At 43.9% G+C, this 22,116-nt stretch overlaps 1 protein-coding gene across 2 annotated transcripts in view; it reads right to left on the reverse strand.

The window, feature by feature from the left end:
* The window catches only part of LOC138672203 (cytokine receptor-like factor 2), a 148,098-nt gene that overhangs the window by 20,818 nt on the left and 105,164 nt on the right, over positions 1 to 22,116 (reverse strand). The window contains exon 6 of one of the 2 annotated variants that reach the window (XM_069760203.1): positions 2,786 to 2,933. The exons of the other annotated variant lie outside the window; for it this stretch is intronic. Within the exon in view, the coding sequence (XP_069616304.1) occupies positions 2,787 to 2,933 (147 nt within the window). The 3' untranslated portion in view covers position 2,786. The remainder of the gene's footprint in view (positions 1 to 2,785; positions 2,934 to 22,116) is intronic. 2 annotated transcript variants of the gene reach the window in all.

A 22,116-nucleotide genomic window follows, 5' to 3' on the forward strand; every position in this document is an offset into this window, starting at 1 on the left:
CTGCATTCCAAAACGGAGCTCTTTCCCTTCCGAGCTCTGCCATGCACCCAAACAGTACCCCCCCCCCCCACATATGGGGTATCAGAGTACTCAGGACAAATTGCTCAACAACTTTGGTGGTCCAATTTCTCCTGTTATCATTGTGAAAGTAAAAATTTGGGGGTGAAAAGATCATTTTTGTGGAAAAAAATCATTTTTTTTATTTTTATGGCTCTACGTTATAAACTTCTGTGAAGCACTTGGGGATTCATAGTGCTCACCACACATCTGCATAAGCTCCTTGGGGGGCCTAGTTTCCAAAATGGTGTCACTTGTGGGGGGTTTCCACTTTTTAGGCACATCAGGGAATCTCCAAAAGCGACATGGCGTCCGATCTCAATTCCTGCCTTTCTGCATTGAAAAAGTCAAACTGCACTCCTTCCCTTCTGAGCTATGCCGTGCGCCCAAACAGTGGTTTACCCACACATATGTTGTATTGGCATACTCAGGACAAATTGCACAACAACTTTGGGGTCTAATTTCTCCTGTTACCCTTGTGAAAATAAAAAATTGTGGGAGAAAATATCATTTTTGTGGAAAAAATCAATTTTTTTATTTTTATGGCTCTACGTTATAAACATCTATGAAGCACTTGAGGAATCAATGTGCTCATCACACATCTAGATAAGTTCCTCAAGGGGTCTAGTTTCCAAAATGGTGTCACATCAGGGGCTCTCCAAACGCGACATGGCTTCCGATCTCAATTCCAGCCAATTCTGCACTGAAAAAGCCAAACGGCACTTTTTTTCCTTCCACATTGCTTCAGTTCCTGTGAAGCACGTAAAGGGTTAATAAACTTCTTGAATGAGGTTTTGAGCACCTTGAGGGGTGCAGTTTTTAGAATGGTGTCACTTTTGGGTATTTTCTGTCATTTACACCCCTCAAAGCGACTTTAAATGTGAGATGGTCCCTAAAAAAATGGTTTTGTGAATTTTGTTGTAAAAATGAGAAATCGCTAGTCAAATTTAACCTTTATAACTTCCTAAAAAAAAAAAATTTTGTTTCCAAAATTGTGCTAAAGTAAAGTAGACATGTGGGAAATGTTATTTATTAACTATTTTGTGTGACATATATCTCTCTCATATAAGGGCATAAAAATTCAAAGCTTGAAAATTGCAAAATTTTTGCCATATTTCCATTTTTTTCATAACTAGCAAGCTAGCAAGTAATATCGAAGAAATTTTACCACTAACATGAAGTACAATATGTCACAAAAAATAATCTCAGTGGGATCCGTTAAAGCGTTCAAGAGTTATAATCTCATAAAGTGACAGTGATCAGGATTGTAAAAATTGGCCTGGTCATTAAAGGGAACCTGTCACCCCCAAAATGGAAGATGAGCTAAGCCCACCAGCATCAGGGGCTTATCTACAGCATTCTGGAATGCTGTAGATAAGCCCCCGATGTATCCTGAAAGATAAGAAAAAGAGGTTAGATTATACTCACCTGGGAGGGCGGTTCGGTTTGATGGGCGTCACGGTCCGGTCCGAGGCCTCCCATCTTCATAGGATGATGTCCTCTTCTTGTCTTCACGTTGTGGCTCCATCACAGGCATACTTTGTCTGCCCTGTTGAGGGCAGAGCAAAGTACTGCAGTGCGCAGGCGCCGGGCCTCTCTAACCTTTCCCAGCGCCTGCGCACTGCAGTACTTTGCTCTGCCCTTGACAGGGCAGACAAATTACGCCTGAGCCGGAGCCGCAGCATGAAGACAAGAAAAGGACGTCATCGTAAGAAGATGGGAGGCCCCGGATCGGACCACGACACCCATCGGACCAGAATCGCAGCGGGACCGCCCCTGGGTGAGTATAATCTAAACTCTTTTGTCATCTCTCAGGTTACATCGGGGGCTTATCTACAGCATTCTGTAATGCTGTAGATAATCCCCTGATGCCGATGGGCTTAGCTCATCTTCCATTTTAGGGGTGAAAGGTTCCCTTTAAACTGCAAATTGGCTCCGTCACTAAGGAGTTAAATACACTGCTCAAAAAAATAAAGGGAACACTAAAATACCACATCCTAGATATCACTGAATGAAATATTTCAGTTGCAAATCTTTATTCATTACATAGGACCGCGACATCATCTCAGGTCCTTCGCGCAATACATCCCAGGGAACGGAAGCCACCGCCTGCACCATTGAGAGTCGGGAGAACTCTGGGTGCGGTCAGAAGGTAAGTATATCCCTATTTTATATTTTTATTCTTTTTTTTACATGAATATGGATCTCAGGGCCTGAAAGAGAGTCTCCTCCAGACCCTGGGAACCATTGGGGACTGCTCCCTGCACCATATGCGGCGACCTCAGAGCTCTGCACATGCCGTACCCAGAGTATAAGACGACCCCCGACTTTTCAGAAGATTTTCAGGGGTTAAAAAGTAACCTTATACGCTGGAAAATATGGTAACTAACCATTGCTAACGTTACTAAGTCACAGAGGAAGAAGCAGATGAGAGCAAAGGTTCGTAACCGCTCGTTGGGCCAACTCAATCATGGACAGGAACTTAGCGCGAGCCGCCTGTTATGAAATGTAATTGTCTTTTCTCTGCTTATGTAATTAATAAACTGTGACCGACCTGTTCAACCCACCTAGGACTGTCAGTGATTTCATTACGGGATTGGAGGGAGGGGGGAAGGCACTGGTTACGACACACAGGTCTCCACAGTCTTATCAGGCTGTGGACCATACAGAAACCACAGTACTGATGAGACATAGTCAGTATCACAAATAAACATTTACATCCCGGTACCTTACAGATGACAGTTTTGATTGGAGTAATTCTCTTTTTTTGTCTCCATCTTGTCAATATGCAAAAATGATGACCTTTCACAACCGCAACTCGTTTCTCCAGACTTCTCTCTTCTCTGTGCTTCTACAACGCATCCCCACATGGTGTGCTTAAAAATAAGAGAGTGTATTCATGTATGATAGACGACAGTACATCTGATTTTAGGGAGGGAGCGATTGCTGGAGTGCAAGTGGTGAACACGGTGAGTGGTGTCAGTGATTCACTGTCAGAGTATGTTGAATAATGGAGGAGGGTGCCAGCGGCCACAGGCATGCAGTAATGTCAGGTTTTTTTTATAAAAAGTGCACCCCCTTGTGTAAGCAGGAGGTAGTGCCCTAAACAGGTGTCTACCCTGCCTGTTCCTTCTCCTGACTCTGTATCAAAGTCATATCAAGTATTCATTACACATCAAGAATTAGGATAGAATAAAAAGAAAATATTAAAACTTAACCCTATAAAGAGGGATGCACAAATTTTCTTGATACAAGCATTAAATTATCATTGCCGTCTAGTACATTTAGGGCATATATAAAGTCCCTATGGTATTTTTCGGACTATAAGACACACTATTTTTCTCCAAAAATGTGGAGGAAAATGAGAGTTGCGTCTTGTAGTCCGGATGTACCTGCTCTGACTGTGGTGGGGAGGTGGTGGAGCGGCAGCGGCGGAGCAGCGGGTCACGGGGGGCAGGAACCAGCGGCTGCAGCTAACTCCTGTGCCCACTGCTAAAGAGAAATGAATATTCACTTCATTCCATGCCCATGGGTGTGGAGGGAAGTGAATATTCAATGCTCTTTAATAGCGCACACGCTGTTAGCCTCAGGAACCGGCTTCCTGCAACTGTCCGGTGTATGCATGTCCCAGCTACATAAGGGAATGAATATTCACTCCTCTCCACTCTCATAGGCATAGAATGCAGTGAATATTCATTCCCTTTAGTAGCAGCATGAGTGAAAGCCAGGAAGCTGCAGGAAGCTGGAGGCTACAGCTAACACTGTGCTCGCTACTAAAGAGCAATTGATATTCACTGCTCTCCAAGAACATAATCCCAGTTCGAGACCAGTGAGTATTCCAGAAGCTGTCCTCAGCTTGTAAGCAGCACATGATGTCCCTGCCATGCGCTGCTTAAAAGCATAAAGCAGCTGCTGGCATCAGAACAAGACACTGCGAGGGAGTGCAGGGAAGGTAAGTATAATGGTTTATGTTTTGCTTTATTGTTTCTGATGGGGTCTATGCATACCAGGATGAGGATGGGGCCAATCATTCCAGGATAAGGATGGGGCCATGCATACCAGGATGGAGATTGGGGCACTGCATACTAGGATAGGGATGAGGGGGTCATGCATACCAGAATGGGAATGGAGGCCAATCATGCCAGTATAAGGATGGGGCCATGCATACCAGGATGAGGATGGGGGCCAATCATTCCAGGATAAAGATGGGACCATGCATACCAGGACAGAGATCGGGGCCCTGTATACCAGTATAGGGATGAGGGGGTCATGCATAGCAGTATGGGAATGGAGGCCAATCATACCAGGATAAGGATGGGGCCCTGCATACCAGGATAGGGATGAGGGGGACCAAGCCTACCAGGCTAGGGATAAGGAGGAAATGCCTACCAGAATAGGGATGAGGGGGCCATGTACACCAGGATAGGGATGAGAAGGCCATGCTTACCAGTATAGGGATGAGGGGGTCATGCAGCGTCAGACTGGAGCACCTTGGACCCACCAGAGAAAATCATTCTTGGGGCCCACTATGCAGCTACATAGAAATAAATACAAGACCACCAATTGTGTGGTAAAATGTGCTTATATCCGGGTATAATATAAGGTAATATGTAATTATGTAGCAGAAGTCGGGGTTGCCCCCTCATATAATATAAAGTAGCCCCCTCATAGAATATAATGTAGCCCCTCATAGAATATAATGTAGCCCCCTCATAGAATATAAAGTAGCACCCTAAGAATATAATGCAGCCCCTTTATAGGGTATAATGCAGCCAGCCTGATATTGTATAATGCAGCCCCCACAGAATATAATGTAGCCCCCTCAGAATATAATGCAACCCCCTTATAAGTTATAATGCGGTCCCCTCATAGTGTATAATGCAGCCCCTCCATAAAATATAATATAGCTCCTGCATAGAGTATAATGCAGTCCCCCACAGAATATAATCTAACCCTCTAAGAGTATAATGCAGCCCCCTAATATAATTTATATGCACATCCTCAAAACCAATTTAAATGAAAAAAAAAAACGGTAAAATGCAAAAAATGTAAAGTTTAAAATACATCTTTATTGTAATTGTACATAAAAGAATAGAATATTCAAACAACAGAAATAATAGAGAAGGGGCAGGAGCATGCAATCACAAAAACAATTATAAATGATATGCCCATAGAGTACTTCCTTATAGTAAAAAAATGGAGCTAAAATGACTCTCAAAAGAAAAGTCTATATATAAAGTGACACTAGTTTATATCAATTCATGCATAAATAAATCATAAAGTGCATAGTGCAACTGTAAACACATATACTGAATTGAAAAGATCTCACAAGGATAAAGACAACTCTGTGTTATGACCAAAAAATGATGAACATGTGATTGAAGTTATGTCAAAGTCATGTTAAAGTGAATATAACAGAATAGAATAAAAAGGTGAAGTACCAATAATGTGCAGCATGCAAAAGGTCCCAGCTCCCACGTCCTCTCACCCCTAATATAGTATAGTGCAGCCTCCCTCATATAGTATAGCGTAGCCCCCAGAATACAGTGTAGCTCCCACAGAATATAATGTAACCCCCACATAATATAATACAGTCCCCTTCGTATAGTATAATGCAGTCCACCACAGAATATAATGTATCCCCCTAAGAGTATAATGCAGCCCCCTAATATAGTATAATGCAGCCCCCATATAGTATAATGTAGCTCCCACAGAATATAATGTAACCCCCACAGAATATAATGCAGCCCCCTCATAGAGTATAATGCTGCCCCCTCATAGGGAATAATGCTGCCCAGTGGCGTAACTTGAAACTCATAGGCCCAATGTGAAAGCTGCAATGGGGCCCCCAAATATTTTAAATCTTTAATAGCAATAGTCTTTTTCTCTAGGCCAAAGGGACTTTTAGGGCCCCCTAGGCTCCAGGGTCCGGGTGTGATTGCAACCACTGCACCTGCTGTAGTTAAATCCCTGATGCTGCCCCTTCATAGGGTAAAATGCTGCCCCTCATAGGGTATAATGCTGCTCCCTCATAGGGTATAATGTACTCCCCTCATAGGGTATAATGCTGCCCCCCTCATAGGGTATAATGCTGCCCCCTCATAGGATATAATACACCCCCTTTATAGAGTATAATGCTACCCCCTCATAGGGTAAAATGCTGCCCCCCTCTTAGGGTATAATGCTGCCCCTTCATTGGGTAAAATGCTTCCCCTCATAGGGTATAATGCACTCTCCTCAAAGGGTATAATGCTGCCACCCTCATAGGGTATAATGCTGCCCCCTCATAGGGTATAATGCAACCCCCTCATAGAGTGTAATGCTACCCCCTCATAGGGTAAAATGCTTCCCCCTCATAGGGTAAAATGCTGCTCCTCTCATAGGGTTTAATGCTGCCCCATCATAGGGTATACTGCTGCCTTCTCATAGGGTATAATGCTGCCCCCTTCAAAGGGTATAATGCAGCCTATCTCATAGGGTATAATGTTGCCCCCCTCATAGGGTATAATGCAACCACGACTCACTGATTGATATATCTATATATTTATATAAACAAATACAATACTCACCTTTCCACCTCGCTGATTCTGATTCTGCCCGTGTCAGGAGCTGCACTGTTTCTGCCCGGCACACACAGCGGGTGCGCGATGAAGTGACGTAATCGCGCACTGACTATGTCAGCGGCAGAGTGGAATGATGGGAGAGGGAGTGTCATCTGATGCTCTCTCCTCCATTATTGCTTTCAACTGTATTGGCATCTATGATGCCGATACAGTTGAATGCGGCATGCATTGGGGGATGGTACTGGCACCGGGCCACCCTGACTTACTGCTTCATAGCGGCCATGGGGGCTGGGAGGTCCTAGGAGGAACGGGGGCCCTGGTCTGCCGGCGCTGATAGCGAGCAGTGTTAGCAGGCTGTTGTGGCTAACACTGCCTGCTATTAAAGCTAAATGAATTTTCACCCCTCCCCTGCACATGGGGGCTTGAGAAAGGGTGAATATTCATGTCTCTTTAGCAGCGGGGACAGGCTTTAGCTGCGCAGCCGCCTTCTACCTCCTGTCACCAGCTGCTGCTCCACTGGCACCGGGGGCCCCAATAGCAGCTGCATGGTATGCCGCTGTTAGCGACATGCCATTGGCTGGGGGCCCGAAGAGCAGCGGGGGCCCTAGGCAACTGCTTGTCCTGTATGCCAGCAGGTGTCAGTGCCTGGGCCCACCGGAGAATTCTCCAGGTCTTTGGTGGGCCAGTCCGACCCTGTGGTCATGTATACCAGAATAGGGATGAGGGGGCCATGCATACCAGGATGGAGATGAGGGGACCATATATACCAGGATAGGGATGCAGTTAAGAACAGAATTGACCACATTTTTTGCTTCAATTTTTTTTCTAATTTCCTCCTCTAAAACCTAGGTGTGTCTTAAGGTCCAGTGCGCCTTATAGTCCGAAAAATACGGTATATGCCATAAATGAGTGATAGATGCTGGTTCCGTTTCCAGGATTTCCAGCTATAGTGAGAATGGTAGTCTCTTTTTACTGCCGAGTCTGTGTTGACTTAATCAGAGGCCAGTAGCTGATGTCAGTGCGCACATAACTGGGAGTGCTTGGCAGTGACGTCATGTACTCCCGTTGCTTGCATGGAGAAGTCAGCTGCTGGCTTTAGAAAAGGACTCCGCACTGCAGGGGAGCAGATTGAAGGTGAGTATAATCTTTTATTTTTTTTAAATGCATTAAATAATAGAGGCAGTATGGGGGACATTTACCAGGATGTGGGATATATATGTATACAAGGATGGGCCTAGGATGAAGGGAATATATACCAGGATTGGGAAGAAGATTTGGGACATACATACCAGAATTAGAGGATATATACAGTATATACCATGATGAGGCCCAGGATAAGGGACATATATACCACGATGGATCTTAGGAAAAGGGACATATATACCAGGATGGGGAACATATATACCAGGATGGGCCCAGAAGAAGGACCATGTACACCAGGATGGGGAACATATGTACCAGGATGGGGAACATATACACGAGGATGGGGAAAATATTTAAATATAACAGGATGGGGAAGATGTATACTGCTCAAAAAAATAAAGGTAACACTTAAACAACTGTTATGATCTGGTGGTTAGGACAAATAGTGGACCAGGTAGTTAGAGCACCAGAAAAGACCTGATAGCACATTAATACAGGACAAGCTCTGGGAAGTGGAACCTCTGCTGACCGCAATCCCTAATCCTATCACGCACACTAGAAATAGCCGTGGAGCGCTCCTATCATGACCTAGGCGCCTCGTCACAGCCTCAGAACTAGCTAGCCCTAGAGATAGGAAAAATAAGCCTATCTTGCCTCAGAGAAAATTCCCCAAAGGAAAAGGCAGCCCCCCACATATATTGACTGTGAGTAAGATGAAATCACAAACACAGAGATGAAATAGATTTAGCAAAGAGAGGCCCGACTTACTAAACAGACAGAAGATAGGAAAGGTCACTTTGCAGTCAGCAAAAAACCCTACAAAAGCCACACAGAGAGTGCAGGGAAAAATACCTTCCACACCGACTAACGGAGCGGAGGCGCCCCTCTGCCTCCCAGAGCTTCCAGCAAGCAAGGCACAATTCACATAAGCATGCTGGACAGAAAAAATAGCAAACAAGAAAAAAGCAAAGCAAAACTTAGCTTCTGCTGGAGGAAACAGGTAACCAGGAAGATCCAGGAGCGAACTAGACCAATATACAACATTGACAGCTGGCATCGGACAAGGATCCAAGTGGAGTTAAATAGAGCAGCACACTAACGAATTAGCCTCGTCACCTGTAGAAGGAAACTCAGAAACACCCAGAGGCATCAGAGAAAGTCCATGGACAGAACCAGCCGAAGTACCATTCATGACCACAGGAGGGAGCCCGAAAACAGAATTCACAACAGTACCCCCCCCCTTGAGGAGGGGTCACCGAACCCTCACGAGAGCCCCCAGGCCGACCAGGATGAGCCAAATGAAAGGCACGAACCAGATCGGCCGCATGAACATCAGAGGCAAAAACCCAGGAATTATCCTCCTGAGCATAACCCTTCCACTTGACCAAGTACTGGAGTTTCCGTCTCGAAATACGAGAATCCAAAATCTTCTCCACCACATACTCCAACTCCCCCTCAACCAACACCGGAGCAGTAGGGTCAACGGATGGAACCACAGGCGCCACATATCTCCGCAACAACGACCTATGGAACACATTATGGATGGCAAAAGAAACTGGAAGGGCCAAACGAAATGACACAGGATTGATAAACTCAGAAATTTTATACGGACCAATGAAACGAGGCTTAAACTTAGGAGAGGAAACCTTCATAGGAACATAACGAGACGACAACCAAACTAAATCCCCAACACGAAGTCGGGGACCCACACAGCGCCGGCGGTTAGAGAAACGTTGAGCCTTCTCCTGGGACAATGTCAAATTGTCCACCACATGAGTCCAAATCTGCTGCAACCTATTAACCACAGTATCTACACCAGGACAGTCAGAAGACTCAACCTGCCCTGAAGAGAAACGAGGATGGAAACCAGAATTGCAGAAAAACGGCGAAACCAAAGTAGCCGAGCTGGCCCGATTATTAAGGGCAAACTCAGCCAACGGCAAAAAGGACACCCAATCATCCTGATCAGCAGAAACAAAGCATCTCAGATATGTTTCCAACATCTGATTAGTTCGTTCAGTTTGGCCATTTGTCTGAGGATGGAAAGCCGAGGAAAAAGACAGATCAATGCCCATCCTAGCACAAAAGGATCGCCAAAACCTCGAAACAAACTGAGAACCTCTGTCCGAAACGATGTTCTCCGGAATGCCATGTAAACGAACCACATGCTGGAAAAACAATGGCACCAAATCAGAGGAGGAAGGCAATTTAGACAAGGGTACCAAATGGACCATTTTAGAAAAGCGATCACAAACCACCCAAATGACCGACATCTTTTGAGAGACGGGGAGATCCAAAATAAAATCCATAGAAATATGCGTCCAGGGCCTCTTCGGGACCGGCAAGGGCAAAAGCAACCCACTAGCACGAGAACAGCAGGGCTTAGCCCGAGCACAAGTCCCACAGGACTGCACAAAAGAACGCACATCCCGTGACAAAGAAGGCCACCAAAAGGATCTAGCCACCAAATCTCTGGTACCAAAGATTCCAGGATGCCCAGCCAACACCGAACAATGAAGCTCAGAGATAACTCTGCTAGTCCATTTATCAGGGACAAACAGTTTCTCTGCTGGGCAACGGTCAGGTCTATCAGCCTGAAATTTTTGCATCACCCGCCGCAAATCAGGGGAGATGGCAGACAAAATTATCCCCTCTTTGAGAATACCTGCCGGCTCAGAAACACCCGGAGAGTCAGGCACAAAACTTCTTGACAGGGCATCAGCATTCACATTCTTAGAGCCCGGAAGGTACAAAACCACAAAATCAAAACGGGAGAAAAATAACGCCCATCGAGCCTGTCTCGGATTCAATTGTTTGGCAGACTCAAGATAAGTCAAATTTTTGTGATCTGTCAAGACCACCACGCGATGCTTGGCTCCTTCCAGCCAATGACGCCACTCCTCGAATGCCCACTTCATGGCCAACAATTCACGATTACCAACATCATAATTGCGCTCAGCAGGCGAAAACTTTCTAGAAAAGAAAGCACATGGCTTCATTCCCGAGCCATCAGAACTTCTTTGCGACAAAACAGCCCCTGCTCCAATCTCAGAGGCATCAACCTCAACCTGAAACGGGAGCGAAACATCTGGCTGGCACAACACAGGGGCAGAAGAAAAACGACGCTTCAATTCCTGAAAAGCATCCACGGCCGCAGAAGACCAATTGACCACATCAGCACCCTTCTTGGTCAAATCAGTCAATGGTTTAGCAACACTAGAAAAATTAGCGATGAAGCGACGATAAAAATTAGCAAAGCTCAGGAACTTTTGCAGGCTCTTCACAGATGTCGGCTGAGTCCAATCATGAATGGCCTTGACTTTAACAGGGTCCATCTCAACAGTAGAAGGGGAAAAAATGAACACCAAAAATGAAACCTTCTGAACTCCAAAAAGACACTTTGACCTCTTCACAAACAAGGAATTAGCACGAAGGACCTGGAACACCATTCTGACCTGCTTCACATGAGACTCCCAATCATCCGAAAAGACCAAAATATCATCCAAATACACAATCAGGAATTTATCCAGGTACTCTCGGAAGATGTCATGCATAAAGGACTGAAATACTGATGGAGCATTGGAAAGCCCGAATGGCATCACCAGGTACTCAAAATGGCCCTCGGGCATATTAAATGCTGTTTTCCATTCATCGCCCCGTTTCATACGCACAAGATTATACGCCCCTCGAAGGTCTATCTTGGTAAACCAACTAGCCCCTTTAATACGAGCAAACAAGTCAGACAGCAACGGCAAAGGATACTGAAATTTGACAGTAATTTTATTAAGAAGGCGGTAATCAATACAAGGTCTCAAAGAACCATCCTTCTTGGCCACAAAAAAGAAACCTGCTCCCAACGGTGATGACGATGGGCGAATATGGCCTTTCTCCAAGGATTCCTTTATATAAATCCGTATAGCGGCGTGCTCTGGCACAGATAAATTGAATAATCGGCCCTTAGGAAACTTACTACCAGGAATCAAACTAATTGCACAATCGCAATCCCTATGAGGAGGTAGGGCACTGGCTTTGGGCTCATCAAATACATCCTGATAATCCGACAAAAACTCCGGAACCTCAGAAGGAGTAGAAGACGAAATTGACAAAAATGGAACATCACCATGTACCCCCTGGCAACCCCAGCTGGACACAGACATAGATTTCCAGTCCAATACTGGATTATGGACCTGTAGCCATGGTAACCCTAAAACGACCACATCATGCAGATTATGTAACACCAAAAAACGAATATCCTCCTGATGTGCAGGAGCCATGCACATGGTCAATTGGGTCCAGTACTGAGGCTTATTCTTGGCCAAAGGCGTAGCATCAATTCCTCTCAATGGAATAGGATGCTGCAAGGGCTCCAAGAAAAAACCACAACGCCTAGCATACTCCAAGTCCATCAAATTCAGGGCAGCGCCTGAATCCACAAATGCCATAACAGAGTAGGAAGACAAAGAACAAATCAGAGTAACGGACAATAGAAATTTTGACTGTACCGTACCAATTGTGGCAGACCTAGCGAACCGCTTATTGCGCTTAGGACAATCGGAGATAGCATGAGTGGAATCACCACAGTAAAAACACAGCCCATTCCGACGTCTGTGTTCCTGCCGTTCAGCTCTGGTCAAAGTCCTATCACACTGCCTAGGCTCAGGCCCATGCTCAGATAGTACCGCCAAATGGTGCACAGTTTTACGCTCACGCAAGCGCCGATCGATCTGAATAGCCAAAGACATAGACTCATTCAGACCAGCAGGCATAGGAAATCCCACCATGACATCTTTAAGGGCTTCAGAGAGACCCTTTCTGAAGATTGCTGCCAGGGCACATTCATTCCACTGAGTGAGCACAGACCACTTTCTAAACTTCTGACAATATATCTCTGCTTCATCCTGACCCTGACACAGAGCCAGCAAGATTTTCTCTGCCTGATCCACTGAATTAGGTTCGTCATAAAGCAATCCGAGCGCCAGGAAAAACGCATCCCCATCACGCAATGCCGGATCTCCTGGCGCAAGGGAAAATGCCCAGTCTTGAGGGTCACTACGTAACAAAGAAATAATGATCCTTACTTGTTGAGCAGGATCACCTGAGGAGCGAGGTTTCAAAGCTAGAAACAATTTACAATTATTTTTGAAATTCAAAAACTTAGATCTATCACCAAAAAATAAATCAGGAATTGGAATCTTAGGCTCTGACATCGGATTCTGAACCACAAAATCTTGCATGTTTTGTACCCTTGTAGTGAGATTATCCATCCAAGAGGACAGACCTTGAATGCCCATGTCCACACCTGTGTTCTGAACCACCCAGAGGTAAAGGGGATAATTGAGACAGAACACGCTGCAAAGAAAAAAAAATGGTCTCAGAGCTTCACTTATCCCTCTATTGAGATGCATCAATACTTTTGGCCAGCTGTACTGTTATGATCTGGTGGTTAGGACAAATAGTGGACCAGGTAGTTAGAGCACCAGAAAAGACCTGATAGCACATTAATACAGGACAAGCTCTGGGAAGTGAAACCTCTGCTGACCGCAATCCTTAATCCTATCACGCACACTAGAAATAGCCGTGGAGCGCTCCTATCATGACCTAGGCGCCTCGTCACAGCCTCAGAACTAGCTAGCCCTAGAGATAGGAAAAATAAGCCTATCTTGCCTCAGAGAAAATTCCCCAAAGGAAAAGGCAGCCCCCCACATATATTGACTGTGAGTAAGATGAAATCACAAACACACAGATGAAATAGATTTAGCAAAGAGAGGCCCGACTTACTAAACAGACAGAAGATAGGAAAGGTCACTTTGCAGTCAGCAAAAAACCCTACAAAAGCCACACAGAGAGTGCAGGGAAAAATACCTTCCACACCGACTAACGGAACGGAGGCGCCCCTCTGCGTCCCAGAGCTTCCAGCAAGCAAGGCACAATTCACATAAGCATGCTGGATAGAAAAAATAGCAAACAAGAAAAAAGCAAAGCAAAACTTAGCTTCTGCTGGAGGAAACAGGTAACCAGGAAGATCCAGGAGCGTACTAGACCAATGCTACAACATTGACAGCTGGCATCGGACAAGGATCCAAGTGGAGTTAAATAGAGCAGCCCACTAACGAATTAGCCTCGTCACCTGTAGAAGGAAACTCAGAAACACCCACAGGCTTCAGAGAAAGTCCATGGACAGAACCAGCCGAAGTACCATTCATGACCACAGGAGGGAGCCCGAAAACAGAATTCACAACAAACAACAGAATATAACTCCAAGTAAATCAAACTTCTGTGAAATCAAACTGTCCACTTAGGAAGCAACACTGTTTGACAATCAATTTCACATGCTGCTGTGCAAATTGAATAGACAACAGATGGAAATTACTGACAATTATCAAGACACACTCAATAAAGGAGTGGTTCTGCAGGTGGGGACCACAGACCACATATCAGTACCAATGCTTTCTGGCTGATGTTTTCGTCACTTTTGAATGTTGGTTGCACTTTCACACTCGTGGTAGCATGAGACGGACTCTACAACTCACACAAGTGGCTCAGGTAGTACAGCTCATCCAGGATGGCACATCAATGCGAGCTGCGGCAAGAAGGTTTGCTGTGTCTGTCAGCGTAGTGTCCAGAGTCAGGAGGCGCTACCAGGAGACAGGCCAGTACACCAGGAGATGTGGAGGGGGCCATAGGAGGGTAACAACCCAGCTGGAGGACCGCTACCTCAGCCTTTGTGCAAGGGAGAATAGGAGGAGCACTGCCGGAGCCCTGCAAAATGAACTCCAGCAGGCCACAAATGTGAATGTGTCAGCACAAACGGTTAGAACCTGACTATGAGGATGGTCTGAGTGCCCAACATCCACAGATGGGCTTGTGCTCACAGCCCAACACCGAGCAGGATGCTTGGCATTTGCCACAGAACACCAGGATTGGCAAATTCGCCCCTGGTGCCCTGTGCTCTTCACAGATGAAAGCAAGTTCACACGGAGCACATGTGACAGACGTGACAGAGTCTGGAGATGCCGTGGAGAGCGATCTGCTGCCTGCAACATCCTTCAGCATGAATGGTTTGGCAGTGGGTCAGTAATTGTGTAGGTTGGCATTTCTTGGAGGACCGCACAGTCCTCCATGTGCTCGCCAGAGGTAGCCTGACTGCCATTAGGTACTGAGATGAGATCCTCAGACCCCTTGTGAGACCATATGCTGGTGTGGTTGGCCCTGGGTTTCTCCTAATGCAGGACAATGCCAGACCTCATGTGGCTGGAGTGTGTCAGCAGTTCCTGCAAGATGAAAGCATTGAAGCTATGGACTGACCCGCCCATTCCCCAGACCTGAATCTGATTGAACACATCTGAGACATCATGTCTCGCACCATCCACCAAAGTCACATTGCACCACAGACTGTCCAGGAGTTAGCGGATGCTTTAGTCCAGGTCTGGGAGGAGATCCCTCAGGAGACCATCCACCACCTCATCAGGAGCATGCCCAGGTGTTCTAGGGAGGCATTTCCACTGAAGCCTGTAACTTTATTTTCCACTTTGATTTTGAGCATCATTCCAACTCCAGACCTCCGTGGGATATTAGTTGTGATTTACGTTGATAATTTTTAGGTTTTATTGTTCTCAAGACTTTCCACTATGTAATGAATAAAGATTTACAATTGGAATATTTAATTCAGTGATATCTAGGATGGGAGATTTTGGTGTTTCCTTTATTTTTTGAGCAGTGTACAGTATATCAAGATGGAGGTCATAAATACCAGCATGGAACTAGGATGGGGAACATATATACCTGAATTGAGGACATACGGTTGTGTCAAAAAGTATATGCACTCTTCCTGATTTGCTATTCTTTTACATGCTTTCACACTTAAATGTTTTAGATCACCAAATTTAAATATTTGACAAAGATAATACAAGTAAACACAAAATGCAGGTTTTTTTTAGGGAAAAAGATATTCAAACCTACAGGGACCTGTGTGAAAAAGTGTTTGCCCTATAAACCTAAAAACTGGTTGGGCCACTCTTGACAGCAACCATTGCAATCAACTGTTTGCGCTAACTGGCAATGAGTCTTTTTCCATGCTCTGGAGTCATTTTGTCCCACTAATCTTTGCAGCATTGTTGTAATTCAGCCACATTGGAGGATTTCCAAGCATAAACTGCCTTTTCAAGGTCATGCCACAGCATCTTAATCAGAATAAGATCAGGACTTTGACTAGGCCACTCAAAAGTCTTAATTTTGTTTTTCTTAAGCCATTCATAGGTGGCTTACTGGTGTGTTTTGGATAATTGTTTTGCAACATAACCCGAGTGTGCATAGGCTTGAGGTTATGAACAGATTGCTGGTACAGATGAGCGAATATCTTCAGCTTCAGCTTTATTTGGCAAGCTATAGCGCTTACCAAAGAAGCTGCAGCAGCATCCAGTTACCTGGAGTGCTTTGATAATCAGGAGTCGGGCGCCGCAGTGCACATGTTGCAGTTGTGTCATATGCATGGAGAGCCTGTGTGTTGTGACTGTCGCACAGCCGCGACACATGCAGCTGTGGCGCCGGACACCTGATTACCAGAGCGCTCCAGGTATCTGGGTTCCTGCTGCACCTTCTTCGGTAAGTGCTATAGCTTCTAAGGAGGGAGCCGAAGACATTCGCTCATATCTACTTGCCAGACATTCTCCTTCGGGATTTTTTGGTAGAAAGCAGAATTCATGGCTCCATTTACCACAGTAAGTCTTCCAGGTCCAGAAGCAGGAAAACAGCTGCAGACCATCACACTATCACCACCATATTTTACTGTTGGTATGATGTTCCTTTTCTGAAATGCTGTGTTACTTCTACGCCAGATGTAATGAGACATACAGTTGTGCTCAAAAGTTTACATATCCTGGCAGAATTTTTGTTTTCTTGGCCTTTTTTCAGAGAATATGAATGATAACACCAAAACTTTTTCTCCACTCATGGTTAGTGGTTGGGTGAAGCTATTTATTGTCAAACTACTGTGTTTTCTCTTTTTAAATCATAATGACAACCCAAAACATCCAAATGACCATGATCATTTGAAACCATGACCATGAAAAGTTCACATACCCCATTACTTAATACCTTGTATTGCTCTCTATAACATCAATGACAGCTTGATGTCTTTTATGGTAGTTGTGGATGAGGTTCTTTATATTCTCAGATGGTAAAGCTGCCCACTCTTCTTGGCAAAAAGCCTCCAGTTCCTGTAAATTCCTGGGCTGTCTAGCATGAACTGCGTGCTTGAGCTCTCCCGAGAGTGGCTCAATGATATTGAGGTCAGGAGAATGAGATGGTCACTCCAGAACCCCTTCATTCTGCTGTAGTCAATGACAGGTCAACTTGGCCTTGTGTTTTGGATTGTTGTCATGTTGGAATGTCCAAGTACGTACCATGTGCAGCTTTCGGGCTGATGAGTGCAAATTTATGTCCAGTATTTGGTGATAACCTGCTACATTCATCTTTCCATCAACTTTGACTAAGATTACTGTGCCTTTGTAGCTCACACATCCCCAAAACATCAGCGATCCACCTCCGTTCTTTACAGTAGGAATGGTGTTCTTTTCATCATAGGCCTTGTTGACGTCTCTCCAAATGTAACATTTATGGTTGTGGCCAAAAAGTTCAATTTTGGTCTCATTACTCCATATTACATTGTTCCAGAAGTTTTGAGTTTTGTCTTTGTGCTGTTTTGCATATTGTAGGCGAGATACTTTATGGCAATTGCGCAGTAAAGACTTTCTTCTGGCGACTCGACTATGCAGCCCATTTTTCTTCAAGTGCCTCCTTATTGTTCATCTTGCAAGAGCCACACCGCTAGTTTTCAGAGAGTCCTGTAATTTAGCTGATGTTATTTGTGGGTTTTTCTTTGCATCCCGAACAATTTTCCTGGCAGTTGTGGATGATATTTTTGTTGGTCTACCTGACCATGCTTTTGTTTTTACAGAGCCCCTGATTTTCCATTTGTTAATCACAGCTTGAACTCTGCTTACTGGCATCATCAATTCTTTGGATATCTTTTGTTTCCCTTTCCTGTTTTATACAGTTCAACTACCTTTTCCTGTAGCTCGATTGAGAATTCTTTTGCTTTCCCCATGACTCACAATCCAGAAATGTCAGTGGCTGGATGAGAGATGCAAGAGTCTGTCTGGATCCCAGAAACTAACTCAGCTTTTATGCACACACACTGATTACAAGCAAACAGGTCACAGGTAAGGATGTTACCTTTAGGAGCCATTCAAACCCATTTGTGTCAACTTCTGTGCATGTTATCAGGCCAAAATCACCAGGGTATGTGAACTTTTGATCAGGGTCATTTGGATGTTTTGAGTTTTCATTATGTTTTAAAAAGATAAAACGCAGTAGTAGTTTGCCAATAAATGCTTTCACCCAACCACTAACCATGAGAGGAGAAAACGTTTTGGTGCTATCATTCATATTCTCTAAAAAAAGGCCAAGAAAACAAAAATTCTGCCAGGATATGTAAACTTTTGAGCACAACTGTATACCTTCCAAAAAGTTTTTCTGTCCACAGAGTATTCTCTCAAAAGTTAGGGATCATTAACATGCTTTCTGGCAAAACTGAGACAAGCCTTTATGTTCTTATTGCTCAGCAGTGGTTTTCATCTTGGAACTCTGCCATGCAGGTCATTTTTGTCCAGACTCTTTTTCTTATTGTGGAGTCATGAAAACTGACCTTAACTGAGGCAATTGAGGCCTGCATTTCTTTTAATGTTGTTGTGGGGTCTTTTGTGATGGATGAGTTGTCGCTACACTCTTAATACCACTCGTAATTTTAATTAACACTCGTAGTTAACACTGAACTGTTTACAATAACAGTAATTTTAAGCAGGGGTGCCCAAACTATCCACAAACGGAGAAAACATGGAACAGTGGTGAACCTTCCCAGGAGTGGCGAGCCGACCAAAATTATGAGTGTTAATTAACACTCATAATTTTGGTCGGCTCGCCACTCCTGGGAAGGTTCACCACTGTTCCATGTTTTCTCCGTTTGTGGATAGTTTGGGCACCCCTGCTTAAAATTACTGTTATTGTAAACAGTTCAGCAAGTTGAAGATAAAATTACCTCTAAAAGGACCAAATTTAAATATGACACCTTTCCTTTGCATTTTAGGAAAAAAAATATATATTGAAAATTTTTACATTTTAAAAATTATGCAAAGGAAAATGGGCAGATGCAAAAGTTTGGGCACTCTTGCAGATTTGTTTGCTCAGATAACTTTGACCAAGGTTTCAGACCTTAGTTAGCCTGTTAGAATTATGGCTTGTTCACTATTATCGTTAGGAAAGGCCAGGTGATGCAATTTTCCAGGTTTTTAAGCCCAGCCTCATCTAACCTTGTGCCAAAAAACAGCAGACATGGGTTCTTCCAAATAGCTGCTTGGCACTCTGAAAATTATGGTGGAGGCCCACAAAGCAAGAGAAAGCTATAGGAAGATAACAATGTGATTTCCTCAGTTCAAAATGTAATTAAGAATTGGCAGTTAATGGGAACAGTGGAGGTCAAGATAAGGTCTGAAAGACCAAACAAAATTTCCCTGAGCGCTGCTCGTAGGATTGCTAGAGAGGCAAATCAGAACCCATGCAAAATTGCAAAAGAACTTCAGAAAGACTGAGCAGACTCAGGAGTTGTGTTACATTTTTCTATTCTTCAGAGACACCTGCACAAATATGGCCTTCATGGAAGTGTCATCAGAAGAAAACCTTTTCTGCATCCTCACTATAAAATTTAGCATCAGAAGTTTTCAAAAGAACAACTAAAACAAGCATGATTCATTTTGGAAACAAGTACTGTGGACTGATGAGGTTAAAACAGAACTCCCTGGCCAAAATGATCAAAGGTACTGTATGAGTAGAAAAAAAAGGGCATAGAATTTCAAGAAAAGAACATCTCACCAACCATTAAGCATGGGAGTGGATCAATCATGCTTTGGGTTGTGTCGCAGCCAATGGCACTGAGAACATTTCACGGGTAGAGGGAAGAATTAATTTAATGAAATGTCAACAAATTCTTTATGCAAACATAACTCCATCTGTAAAAAAGCTGAAGTTGAAAAGAGGACGGTTTCTACAAATGGGTAATGATCATAAACACACGTCAAAACCCACAATAGACTACTTCAAAAGGCACAAGTTGAATGTTTTACAATGGCCCTCACAGTCCTCTGATCTGAACATCATTAAAAATATGTGGCTAAACTTAAAAATAGCAGTGCATGCAAAGATGACTAAGGAATCTCACAGAACTGGAAGAATTTTCCAAGGAAGAATGGATAAAAATCCCTCAGACAAGAAATGAAAGACTCTTGTCTGGCTATAAAAAGTGTTTACAAGCTGTGTTACTTTCAAAAGGGAAAGATACTAACCAAACAGAGTGCCCAAGTGGTCAATTTTCTTTTTTGTAACCTTTAAAATATAAAAGATGAATATATACTGTATATATATATATACATATGTATATATACAGTGGGGCAAAAAAGTATTTAGTCAGTCAGCAATAGTGCAAGTTCCACCACTTAAAAAGATGAGAGGCGTCTGTAATTTACATCATAGGTAGACCTCAACTATAGGAGACAAACTGAGAAAAAAAAATCCAGAAAATCACATTGTCTGTTTTTTTAACATTTTATTTGCTTATTATGGTGGAAAATAAGTATTTGGTCAGAAACAAAATTTCATCTCAATACTTTGTAATATATCCTTTGTTGGCAATGACAGAGGTCAAACGTTTTCTGTAAGTCTTCACAAGGTTGCCACACACTGTTGTTGGTATGTTGGCCCATTCCTCCATGCAGATCTCCTCTAGAGCAGTGATGTTTTTGGCTTTTCGCTTGGCAACACGGACTTTCAACTCCCTCCAAAGGTTTTCTATAGGGTTGAGATCTGGAGACTGGCTAGGCCACTCCAGGACCTTGAAATGCTTCTTACGAAGCCACTCCTTCGTTGCCCTGGCGGTGTGCTTTGGATCATTGTCATGTTGAAAGACCCAGCCACGTTTCATCTTCAATGCCCTTGCTGATGGAAGGAGGTTTGCACTCAAAATCTCACAATACATGGCCCCATTCATTCTTTCATGTACCCGGATCATTCGTCCTGGCCCCTTTGCAGAGAAACAGCCCCAAAGCATGATGTTTCCACCACCATGCTTTACAGTAGGTATGGTGTTTGATGGATGCAACTCAGTATTCTTTTTCCTCCAAACACGACAAGTTGTGTTTCTACCAAACAGTTCCAGTTTGGTTTCATCAGACCATAGGACATTCTCCCAAAACTCCTCTGGATCATCCAAATGCTCTCTAGCAAACTTCAGACGGGCCCGGACATGTACTGGCTTAAGCAGTGGGACACGTCTGGCACTGCAGGATCTGAGTCCATGGTGGCGTAGTGTGTTACTTATGGTAGGCCTTGTTACATTGGTCCCAGCTCTCTGCACTGCAGTTCATTCACTAGGTCCCCCCGCGTGGTTCTGGGATTTTTGCTCACCGTTCTTGTGATCATTCTGACCCCACGGGGTGGGATTTTGCATGGAGCCCCAGATCGAGGGAGATTATCAGTGGTCTTGTATGTCTTCCATTTTCTAATTATTGCTCCCACTGTTGATTTCTTCACTCCAAGCTGGTTGGCTATTGCAGATTCAGTCTTCCCAGCCTGGTGCAGGGCTACAATTTTGTTTCTGGTGTCCTTTGACAGCTCTTTGGTCTTCACCATAGTGGAGTTTGGAGTCAGACTGTTTGAGGGTGTGCACAGGTGTCTTTTTATACTGATAACAAGTTTAAACAGGTGCCATTACTACAGGTAATGAGTGGAGGAAAGAGGAGACTCTTAAAGAAGAAGTTACAGGTCTGTGAGAGCCAGAAATCTTGATTGTTTGTTTCTGACCAAATACTTATTTTCCACCATAATATGCAAAAAAAATGATAAAAAAACAGACAATGTGATTTTCTGGATTTTTTTTTCTCAGTTTGTCTCCCATAGTTGAGGTCTACCTATGATGTAAATTACAGACGCCTCTCATCTTTTTAAGTGGTGGAACTTGCACTATTGCTGACTGACTAAATACTTTTTTGCCCCACTGTATATATATATATATATATATATATATATATATATATATATATTTCTTTTTGCCTAAAATACAAAGGAAATGTGTCATATTTAACTCTAGGCCTTTTAGAGATCATTTCATATTCAACTTGCTGACTCACAATAGCAGTAATTTTGACCAGGTGTGCTCAAAATTTTTACATCCCGTTGTATATACTAGGATGGCAATGAAAGAGAAGAAGTTATCCGCACCGCTGGAACCACAATAGCCTAGTTTGTC

The sequence above is a fragment of the Ranitomeya imitator genome, chromosome 3 (genome assembly GCF_032444005.1).
Source record: "Ranitomeya imitator isolate aRanImi1 chromosome 3, aRanImi1.pri, whole genome shotgun sequence".
Classification (NCBI taxonomy): Eukaryota; Metazoa; Chordata; class Amphibia; order Anura; family Dendrobatidae; genus Ranitomeya; species Ranitomeya imitator.